This window comes from Primulina eburnea, chromosome 1 (assembly GCF_022965805.1).
Source record: "Primulina eburnea isolate SZY01 chromosome 1, ASM2296580v1, whole genome shotgun sequence".
NCBI lineage: Eukaryota > Viridiplantae > Streptophyta > Magnoliopsida > Lamiales > Gesneriaceae > Primulina > Primulina eburnea.
The window spans coordinates 5,249,752-5,262,146 of NC_133101.1; the positions used below are offsets into that span (position 1 = coordinate 5,249,752).

Consider the following 12,395-nt stretch of genomic DNA (forward strand, 5'->3'; position numbering starts at 1 on the left):
CTCTAGGGACAATTATTGCACTTAATAATCTCTCTCCCAATAATTGCACTCCTTGCAATTAACGAGAATCGAACCCGTGACCTTGACTCTGATACCAATTGTAGGACCGAGCGCTTGCTGCTTTACCAAAAGCTATAGCTGGTAGTAATTATGCAACTCAAATTTTTTAAACTGCACAACAGCTCAAACACCACGGTTCGATCGTTCTGCTAAGCAAGAACAATTATTGAACCCAACAATCTATATCTCTCAAAACAATGGGATTGTTCGAAGAAAAATGTTTTCTCACCAAAAAATTCACCGTTCTACTTGCCAATGACCTCCCCCTGAAGTCGCACTCGGTACTGGCCCATGTTTTCTCCAGGGACGAGCTCTACAGAAGCCAGAATTTTACCTTCGGCTTCTGCGCAGGTCTTACACTGCGTTTTTTTGTCATCTCTGGTGGGGTAAGAAGGCGGCCGAGTTCGACCTTTTCAAAGTAGAAAAAGGTATATTTGCTCGTTGCAAGGACATATTTTATCGGACGTCTTACGAGACGACGACATATATTATTCAGATTCTTATCCTTCCCACCAGGCGATGAAAGTGATTACTTGGCCATCAATATTATCATAGCAAGATTGATTGTATTTAAGATAAGATTGATTGTATTTAAGATTTATTAGTGTAATAACACATAATAATGGAAAGTAACTAAATATTGGATGATTGATAATCTACTATGTATTAAATTCTTTACAATAAGAATTCTTTGCATGGTATTATAATAAAGTGTTTATCTACATGCAATATTTTTTAATATTTGAAATATCTATACAAAATCACTGGTCATTAATTTTTTAAGATTTCTTGTTTCTTGTGTTGAAAGAGTCAAAATTAATTAATAAGATGAGAAGAAAGAACACAAATAAGTTTATTCACATCTTAGAATAAATAAATTGAGAAATTTGATTAAATAGATCAACATAAAAACATTATCGCATCAATGTAATTTCACTAAGGTTTAAAATCATATGAATCCTCTAAATCATAGGAATTACGTTTTAGTTTTTTATAATATCATGTCCATGCCAGATTATTGAGACGATAATAAAAGAGATATACATTGATGTCGTTTAATATTTTAAATTAATCATTTTCGTAAAACGAAAATTGACGTGAATTATTTGAGAGTCAATAGATTTTGCATCTTGCCCCAATCTTAACTTGTAACACCTTTAGTAATTTTAATAATTGGCAAGAATTGTTGTAACTTATCGATTATTTATATCATCATGATTTACTATTTTCTAGATAGTTACATGCCTTAATTTTTACCTATAAATATTAAAATAAAAGTTTCCAAATGATTATAGTATAATGATGGCCAAAATTGGAATGTAATTGCACAAAAGATACAAATGCAAAGCTACTAAATAATTTATATACATAGTATTTCCTGTATATAAGTTTCTTCAATAAATAAAAAGAATTGAATGTTTTTGTATTGAATCTACAAAAAAAATACATATATCCATGTGATCTAGTCCTATGCTACATTTTTTTTATATAAGCTATCAAAATTCATATGTCTATTACATATAAATCTTTGGTAAATTTCATGTGGATACGCTATATATTTTAACGAACCCTCGTGGCAAACTTGTGAGCCGAACTCAATCTAATCTACTATAACAAGCACCCCTATGCAACTAATTTTTACAAGTCTATTCTTCTGATGAACAAATATGAAATTTTTTAAATGAATGAATTTTGATCTCATTTCTTCTGTAAAGTTATCATACCGAAAAAAGCTAGAGCGCGACAGGCTGCACCAGCGCCAATGAGAAGGGATATACATAATTTCCAATAGTGAAGATTGTAGCCGGTTCTTAGAAGTGCACCACAACGTTGTATCAGCCATACACCATAATAACTGCAAGTGGAAAGGTGATGGGATCATTTTTGTCTGCGTCTATTTCGCAAGAATTATGCAACAATGTTGAGTGACAGCATAAGTGATGGATGGAAAATAAAATGCTTATGTTCTAAGGAAGAATTCAAACGTACTTTTTCGCGTTTGAGATTATGAAGGCTTCTAAAGCCCAGTTTGGATAGCACAATTCTGTCAAAATCTTCATTAACTTTCCAGTTTTCGGCTGAGTTGACAAAAGAGTCAGGACCACAGGTAGAAGCACAGAACACTGCATAATGCGAAACCATTTCAGAATGTCTAAAATCTGGAACAATAAAGAAAAAAAAAAGGTAAAGTGGACTGTTTGATCACCAGCTGAGATGGACCAGGTTCAAGGAAGATTGCCAATACATATGCGATACCGGTCACACAATAAACGAGGCAGAGCAAGACAATGTAATTGTCGAAGAAGGAAGATCTAGGATTGCTGAAGGTATAAAACATGGAAAGATAGACCAATGGCTTAATCAGCGTGTTGAAATGGTCAACCGTGTCTTTAGCAATAAAATGAGCCAGGCTGCTAATCCCAGAAGCACGTTCCCTACGGTATTGTAACTTATCCAGGGCGAACGTTCTCAGGGCCGCGATTTTGCAGAGCAGAGCTTAAAGGAAGAAAATTATTGATTCAGATCCCACAACTTATTTAAGTCAATTCAGAACTAGGAAAATCTGATGCACATAGTTACTAAAAAGGAGTACAGTCTATAGCTCTATGAATGATCAATTAAAACGAACTTACATGTGGCAATGATGGTGTAAGTATAACCAGGTGCGTTAAAGCTTTGATCGCTTGCTTTGGCAATCAATCCCAAACAAGCACCAGCGAGCAACAAAATAAGAAAGTCTATTGCTTGGATTCTAGCCTCTCGTAGTCGCTGCTTAGCCATCCTGAGACAGCAAACATGTTGAAGAGAAGAATATTACTGCATGATTAGGTGTTACATAGACCCATAACATGATCAAGTTGCATGTGGATACATCAATTCTTGAATCTCGCAAACAGAAAATAGTCATATGAGAAGGATGCAACTCAGTATTTTACCTTCCCAAGAAGTGTTTATACTGTAAGAGAATACTGGGAGTTCTCCTTCCGGACAAGTCCTTTGATTTCAAGAAGTTATTCAATATCCCCTCAAACCGCGCCTCCAGTTTGTATTGTAAATTTTGCCAGTATTCTCCACAAAATGATAATTGCTCAGCACTGGAACCAGCATAATTTTCATGGTCTATTGAATCATCGCGGATTATTTGCAGAGAAATGTCATTTTGCATATCTAGAGGTACGGGATACCCTTTATGGAGCTTCCATCTTAAAGGAAGCTCTTCATAAGTCACACATGAGCTCGTGCTCGGTTTAGCCATCCCTTCCAAAACATCTATAAAATAGTCGGGTGGATTAATACGCTCAGGGACGATAATACCAAGTTGTGCAAAGTAATCTTCAACCTCCACCACTGGACCATGATAGGCTGTGAGACCTCCCTTCGCTAGAAGTATCAAATCATCAAACATCCTGAACAAGGAATAGCTGCAAAACCAAATAGATGATTCGATTAACAGCAAGCGTGAACTAAACACATTGGAGAAAAACATATTACCTCCTGATACAGAAAAATTAAAAGTGGCTGCACTTTCTTATGCCTCTATATTATTTATATTGATGGTTGTGCTATTTCTAATCAAGATGTTCGGCTAATCATGTTGTCTATATGTTAATACTGAATATTTCATTCATATGAAGCAGTTAGTCACTTAATGATGACTGATGTGAACTGAGAAAACAATGAGCAAATTTTGTAACAAGATTACTAATATTACCTAGGTTGGTGCACAACCATGCAAATGTTTACTCCCTCGAGAGCTTCACGCCTGAGCGCTCTAAGTAGAAGCTGCGAAGACGAGCTGTCCAGTCCAGATGTTGGTTCATCCAGGAATAAAAGTGAAGGTTCCATCACCAGCTCCAGACCCACATTTACTCGCTTTCTCTGTCCTCCAGATATACCTCGCTTCTCCACAGTGCCAACAAGGGAGTTCCTAACTGGCTGCAGTCCCAAGGACTCGATCACCCTTTCAATAACGAGTACCTTCTCTGCTTTTGGTAAATCTGCTGACAGTCTTCAATAATTTTGGAATAAATGCTTATTAGAAATAATTCGAACTAAAAATTATATGTCCACACCAAGGATTTGAACAAGACATGGCATACCTGCAATTGGCACTGAACCATATATTCTCTTCCACAGTCAAATTTCCATGAACAACATCATCCTGTGGCACAAAACCAACTATCTTTTTATATGAGCGTATTGACTCCATCTTTCCATTTATAAGAACTAAGCCGGTTATTGAGCAACCAACGGTTTTTCCAGCCAGAGCTGAGAGTAAAGTTGTTTTTCCAGCCCCTGATGGCCCCATGAGAGCAGTAATTCGAGAAGGCTTGATTTCCCCAGTAACGGACCGCAAAAGATGTTTCTTGCCTTGTTTCAATGTGACTGTAAGATCTCTGAAAGAAATCTCGATGTTGGGTCTTTTCCTGATCTCATTATTCATAGCCATTGAAATATTTATGGGCACAAGAAGGTTTACGTTCTGCTGTTGTTGAGCTTTCTCTTTCTCCAGTTGCAAATATGCATACTTGAATATTTGCGTATCAGTGCGAATGTGTTTGACCTTCACCTTTTTCTTCTTATCCTTGTTCTCAGTTTCTGGATGCACACCTTCAAAACTCTCCACATGTTCTTCAACTTCCTGTATCGGAGGATTATCACTTTCTGTTTGCTTCTCTCCAGATGTAGCAGCACGTCGCTGAAAGGCACTAAACTTATGTGGTTACGCAGACTAATGCAAATATCCATATGTATCACCTTTAGTTCGGTTCATTATTCTAACCTTCTCAATAGGTCCTCCTGTGATTCTACCAGAAATTGTGCGGGATACTTGAGATTGAAGCTCAATTGCTCTTTTCTTAATTGCATCCCTTGCAGCTAGCCATCTTGCCTGTGCCTGGGCACTTTCCTTGACACTTTTCACAGCAACTTCCCTTGATCTAGCATATCTCCTTTCACTAATGGTGATCACTTGCCCGTAACAATTGTAAAAGATAAATAGAAGAACACTAATACCAATCTGCAAAAAACAAGAATAGTGCTTCATCAATCAGATATGGTTCCATCAAATATAGCAAGGCCTGGGAATAAATCCGCTATACGATTTCAAATTATGTCAAGATCAGATGGGGTGATAAGTCACAGTTTATACTCAGATGGAATATTTTTATTTATCTTTGAATACCGAGTCGTGTATTTTCTAGTTACATGGATCACTTTAAATCACTAACAAGCCTGAATTACTCCCGGAAGAATTATAAAGCATCTATGAGTAAAAGATTCTTCACGAACTAAAATATGTAGGAAAACTTACAATGAGCATTAGACCATATTTAGTTATGTCCTGCTTTGTTGAGTTCGGTCCACATGGAGTCAACCAGAGGCACCCTGCAACCAATAACATAAGATGGTCAGCAAAGTACAAGGATCCATGAATTAGAGTCATTAAATGCACTACATCAAATGCAAATTGAAGCTGCTAATCTAAAGGAACAGTTTCCTCCATTTGACAAGAAAACGTACTCATTTACAAGACCAATCGTACAAAATTTAATCAAGGACTCACCAGTCTGAGATTTGGAGCCCATCCGGCAGTAGTGCCTGAGAATCAAATTCCAAAAAAAGATTAATTTTTAGCAGGCATACACTTTTACAAACTTAAGTACAAGACAGAGAATCGAGACATTGGCTCCATCAAATAAATCAGAGCAAAAACCGATACCCGCTGCTGCAAGGAACTTCTTCTGTATTCGTTGGACAATATGATCCAGCTGAACAAAACGTAGAACCACCTCTGCTAACATCTGCCCAAATATTAGCTCCTCCACAAGTGTGATTCGGCTTTCCATGGGGTAGTTGGTACATATATCTGCAGAGAACAACCAGTAAATATTATGCACAAACTGTGGAACACAGGATAACCAAGAAGCCAGCCTGAAATAACTACGTACGGGTCACATAAGCCGGTGCTCCCATTGAACGTAGCTAGCGGGCAATATGAACCCAACGGACAAGCTACACAAATGCCAAAAGCACTCAAAATTAGAGGTTCTTTGTCGGTACAAAAACGAAGAGCAATAAAATCGGATTAATAGTCGGGCCTGTTTATTCTCCAGCATAACCAAGAAACTTAATGCAAGAAAAAAGATTAGTTTCCTACTCGATTCTCTAGCAAGTCCATATTTTTCAGATAATTCTAGAGGATTTTCTAAATTTTTTCGAAAATTTTCTCACTTAATTGAGAAGAATAACTAGCAGAAACTAAGATTAAAAAATTACAAGATAAAATTCAGCATCATTGATGAACTAACTAAGCAGCATGGCAAAGACTTACGGATCATGCAGGTGAGGCCTTGGGGGCAGAAGAATCCCTCACAACATGGCTGGCAATCCGAGGTTCGGGCCGGTATTTCACGTGATTCTCTGTAATCCAAGGGCTCAATCAGGCCCGCACTACAAGCCCATCCGGGCTCGCAGCCCGAAACCCAGGAGCTGACGTTACAGTTCCTGTTGGGCCTCAGGAAAGTGGTGGGAGTATTTGCTCTTGCGATGAAATTAGTGAAGTAGAATCTGAGATCGGCTGCTGTACATATTCTCTGCGGCAAGTCTCCTGTTTCATCAATCATCAGCAACGTTAAAGTTGATATCGAATTTAAGGATGTCTGAATTCAGATATTTGCACATAAATCTATACACAGTATCAGCGTACATATTTTTTGACAGCAAAACCTATAATAATATTGAGATAAATCAATTGTTAGATTTATTAATAATGATTGAAACTCGTAATACATCAACACAAAAGATGAATAGTAGTCAGTGGCGGAGTCAGAAATGTGGCTCTGTCCGTGCTAGAATTTTAAACTCTAAAATCTTTTATATTTTAAATTTATCTACTTGAGCTAATATCATATTATTCCAAAATTTACATATAAATTTTTTAAAAAACTAGGCCACTCGGGCTTTAGCCGGGGTATATATTTAAACTCTAAAATCTTTTATATTTTAAATTTATCTACCCGAGCTAATATCATATTATTCCAAAATTTACATATAAATTTTTAAAAAACTAGGCCACTCGGGCTTTAGCCAGGGTATATATTCATGTGGCTCCACCACTGATGGTAGTAAGAAGAAAAATGAACAATTGTATGAACTACATTATTCGTCAATATATTTTCATGAATAAAATCTGCGACTATAGGTTCTTTTATAAGGGATATGATTTCTGAAACACAGTATCAACGTCATATTAGGTGTATGTGAATGCCATATTCACTTCTCTATGATTTTAGTTATAAGCAATTTTGAAAAAATAAATTTGTAAGCTTAATCAAACACCAAAAATAAATAAGAACTCGAGAGCATGTGCTATTTTCTATGAAGTCAATTTGTCAAACTAAAAATAAGGCGGAATACAAGCTGAGCAAATCCTAATGAATCGTTTGCTCTATAAAAACTAAATTAAATAAATTTTGTTCTGGGCAAGGCGTTGAAGTTGTACTTCCCAAGGTTTTATTAATTTAAATTACAGAGAAAGTCTTCTATAATTTATTAATTCCTTTAATACAAAGTATGAATCAATTTGTTAACATGCTTTGTCGAAACACGAAAATTAAAATAAAGAAAAGAGAGATATATTTATATTTCATTTTTTTGTTATTTTATTTTATTTATGAATAAGTTTGATATATATTTTATATATAAAGTGGAACGTAGATAATAGAAAATGAAGAGTAAATATCACGTCTCTAAAAGAAAATATGATTAAAAAAATTACAATATGTATTGGATTAAATATGCATGAGTGAGAATAATGATGAAACGAGCGACTTCTTGAGAAGTTCTCGTGCGTTAAGCTGCAGACAGTGTACCACTTGATCTAGTTGGATATGTGAGACGTAAAAGAGTAACGTCAAATCTTAATTGGTAATGCCTCTATTGGGGAAGATTTAGCGGTAGAGAAAGAGTAAAACTGATATTTAAGAGATATGACAATATCAGGAGATTGACACGCACCTTTCCGAACTCATGGATCTAACAGTCCAACCTATTAGTATTCAAAAAAGTGCACTCTATGTTGACACGAGTATAAGAAAATAAAGTTGCACTTTGATTAACAACTATAGTTTTTTGCTTAGTTGTAAGCTTTCAATCCTAACCATTGGTGTAGGAGAGAGTTTACGGGTTCAAGTCTCCCAATGAATATATCCTATACTTTTTGGAAGGAATATTGAGTCAATTGTACATGAGTGAGAGTGACACTGAGATATGTGACATCTTGAGAAGTTCTCGTGTGTCAAGCTACTAACGTTGCGCCGCTTGATCTGGTTGGTTAGGTAAACCGTAAAAAAATTGATTACATATCTTCACGGGTAATATTGTCTCTGTTTGGGACAAGACCGACAATATGAAAATGATAAGACCGATCTCTAAGGGATATGATACAACATCGGCAAATATAGACACCTCCCCGGACTCATGTGTCTAACAGTTCGATCCATTAGCATCCAAGTAAGTGCACTCTCAATAGTCACAAATATAAAAAAATAAAATTGTGCCTTGACTAATAGTTTTAACTTTTGATTAGTGATAAGCGCTTAATACTAATAATATGAATGCAGAATCTTGAGTAATAATTGTTCAAATGCAATAAATACTGTTTTGGTGATAAAATTACATTTTTTGGGAATTTAAATTCTTTATTTCGAAATAATTACTAAAGCATTCGTTCTTATAAATTGGGTGTCTTGCATGAAGATTGCAATTCCCGTAAAATTCAACATTTCTATTTGGTATAGATATATGCAAACAGATAAAATTAAAGTTTAGTCTAAATAGTTTATTTCAGTTTTAAATGGAAAATAGAATAGTACAAAAATATCTTATCTAAAATTAAATTTGGTAAGTCCCATTTTATATAATTACTTATGCATACATACATTCACATATATGTATATAATGGAAAACACAATTTTTATCTTACAGTTTATACTCATATCAAACTAACATATATTTTATCATACGATATTAATTATCTACATATTTGAACTATTTCTCCATCTTACAATTCTCCTAACTCACACATCAAACGGCACCTAATATCAAAAAAATTAAGAGTATGGCTCTTGTCATACGGTCTCGCGAATCTTTATATGTGAGACGGGTCAACCCTATCGATATTCACAATAAAAAGTGCTACTCTTAGCATAAAAAGTAATTCGTTTTCATGGAAGACCCAAATAAGATATATGTCTCACAAAATACGAACCGTAAAACCGTCTCACACAAGTTTTTGACAAAAATTAATTTATATCCTCACGATTTGGGTATAATTTCTAAGTACATGTAAAGTTCAAGTTATTTATTTAAAAAATAAGATTTTTTTTCTTGAAAAAACAAGACTGTATTTATGGATTAAAAAAAAAAACCAAGACTATATATAACTGATGCGTTATTAAACCAAAAAAATAAAAATAAAAATGAAGCATACCTTTAGTAGCGAGGATGCACCGAGACAAGAAATCCAAATTATTAGAGAAATTAAAAGATTTGTTCCAATCATCTTGCCTGTCATCACAAACAATGCAAATTTATATATATATATATATATATATATATATATATATATATATAAACACGCACTTTCTCAATTTTCGGGTCAGCTGACAAAAAATGTAAAAACAAAGGATATAGTTGAATTCATGTAATATTATAATCTTACGGGTCTGTGATACAGAACGTGGCCTGTTTAGCAATCTCACTGTGTATCAGATCGGACGTCACGCCGGAAAGCCGGTCGTAGACGAATTCCGTGAACTGGTTCAGGGTCGTCGGATCCTCCAGTTGACTGCTGTTTACATGCCCATTGAAGTCATTATTGAAAACTTGTTGGCACTGCACGAACCGCACCGAACAACACAGCATCAAGCTCCATATGATCAGAACTTGCATAGATTGTAAAATACTCAACTTCTTCATGTTTCCCATGTGTTGTTTGATTGGAAGCTCATAGATAACGAAAGTTTCTTTGGAAACCCAGCGTCTGTGTGTGTGTGTTGGTGTGTGTTCTTGGTGTCAAGAGGAAGATTATAAGGAAACTAGGATTAAAGAATTGTAGGGTTTTCCATAAAAACTTATTGTATATATATATCTATTTATTTTTTTGTGTTTGTGTGTGCATTGGTGGTTGACCACGTCGTAGGGAAGATATGAATTGGTAATTTGAGTTTTCGTGTTTGACTATTTTGATAATATTAATTATATGTTCAAATTAACGAGAGCGTGTTAGAGAAATGGCTAATTACAGAGGTTGACGAAGGTGTATTAAAAATTAATTATATTTACAAACAAATTAATACATAAAAATGTGATATTTAGCACACACAAAAAGTATTTCTAGTACAGTTTCAAAAAAAATGATCAGGTAAGAAAATACCTGAATTTTATGTATGATTTTTGGAAAAATTAAGACTTTGTTCTCCTTAAATGTAAGAAATTGTTCATGAAATGTAACTTGGAAGTTTTCCATTTTTTTCCTGTTAACAATTAATCCAAAGTCTTAGTTTTACACTCTCTCTTTTTTCAATTTTAGTCATTCTTCACTAGAATATTGACGTGGAAACGACACGTTAGTATTCTAGGATGTCACGTATTTTTTCTGAGCAATGTCAACATTGTCATGAAAAATAACTATAATTGAAAATTTTGCAAATTAGTTGACTAATGACCTACAACGTAATAAAAAATGAGAAACGTGCGAGTTAAATGACCAAATATAATTTTCCAATAAGAAATCGTAATGAATTTTTTAAAAACTATGTAATGGTCTTATTCTATATCGATTTAAATTTGATGTTTAAAATGTTTGATAAGAGGTTGTGATATTAGACCAGTTAAAAATTTGAGTAAATCATTTTCGTAGAAAGAATATAAACAGATTATTTATTCTAAACACTCATTAATATACAATCCACTTGATTTTTAAAAGTAAATATATATAAGTGTGTATTATTTTAATACTTATTATCAAAAAAATTGAATTAGCCCGATCTTGATAACAAGACATTATTAATCTTTTAAAACTAACCTTTGATTGCTTCGTTGAGAAGTATTCTGTAGGATGACTTCGTCTTAGTCGTGGCTCGGTAAAATAACATAGAAAATAAAATTTATGAGTTAATACTTGGTTCTATTTATTTTATTTAAAAGAAAGTATTTGTGAAAAATAATTTATGAAAATGTGTTTGAAATTGTTTTCCGCAAGGATAATTAAAGTCACATAAGATTTTTTTGTAATTATAAAGTTAAATTAATTTGATATCTTTGTAGATAGTGATGAAGGGTGTAAATTCTATATTACAACATAATATTATAATATATTTTTGAAAAGCTGTGAAAAAATGAATAGATATAATCAATTTCTTTTTTTTGGAAAATAGATATATAATCATTTTTTTGGTTTTATTTTTTATTTATTGTTTTTGAAAAGTTTGGTTTTATTTTCGGTGTTTCTGGAGTGTGTTTTTTGGAAAAATGGATCGGAGATTGAATGCTAGGTATTATTGTTTTGGCTTTTCAGAAAAATACTATATCATAGAAAATTGTTTTGCATTATTATTTTTAATACAATATTTAAATTGTTTTAATATAATTGATCAAAGGCTTATTAATAGCCCAAAAGCTATATCTGTTAGTCAATACGCAACTTTATTTTTTTATACTCGGAACAACACAGAGTGTGCATATTTGAGTGCTAATAGGTCAGGCAGTTATGTCAATGAGTACGGAGAGATAAGTGTCTATCAACTGATACTGTCTCATATCTCTTAGAAGTCAGTTTTATTCTTTCTCTACCGCCGATCATTTCTCCCGCACAGAAAATAATATCAGTTAAAATCTGACGTCACTCTTTTACGGCTCCGCCTAGCCAAATAAATCAAGCACCGCAATGTTAACAAGTTAACTTACAAGAACTTACTAAGATGTCATTCATCTCAGTATTACTTTCGTTCATGCACGCTTAAGTCAACAATAATATTATTTGATGTTAATATTTAATAAAAACGAATGTTTTTAGGTGAAATAATAATTATAATTATGCCAAGAGATTATGTTTTGGGAAACGAAAAATTGATCTTCCCAAAATTAACGAAATAAAGGGATAAAACATTGGCATTTCCCAGGAAACCCCCCGGGAGGTAATCTTCAACAGGTTCATATTATTGAACACGTCTTGTATTTTCTTAAATTAAAAGGATAAAATTTCATTATGAGAAATATATAACTCAGCAAGAAAAAATTTCTTTATTTTATTATATTTATAGACGAATTCA

At 33.8% G+C, this 12,395-nt stretch overlaps 1 protein-coding gene across 1 annotated transcript; it reads right to left on the reverse strand.

Moving 5' to 3' along the window:
- Positions 1-1,395: 1,395 nt before the first annotated feature.
- On the reverse strand, positions 1,396-10,174 carry LOC140823715 (ABC transporter G family member 24-like). Its single transcript, XM_073185188.1, has 15 exons — positions 9,785-10,174; positions 9,554-9,630; positions 6,395-6,670; positions 6,012-6,075; positions 5,783-5,929; positions 5,627-5,661; positions 5,375-5,448; positions 4,844-5,080; positions 4,161-4,759; positions 3,773-4,069; positions 2,997-3,482; positions 2,694-2,842; positions 2,267-2,556; positions 2,050-2,183; positions 1,396-1,915 (listed from the first exon to the last, which is right to left on the reverse strand). Exons 1-15 carry the CDS (start codon positions 10,048-10,050, stop codon positions 1,759-1,761), a joined length of 3,288 nt encoding a protein of 1,095 aa, XP_073041289.1. The 5' UTR covers positions 10,051-10,174; the 3' UTR covers positions 1,396-1,758.
- Positions 10,175-12,395: the final 2,221 nt, after the last annotated feature.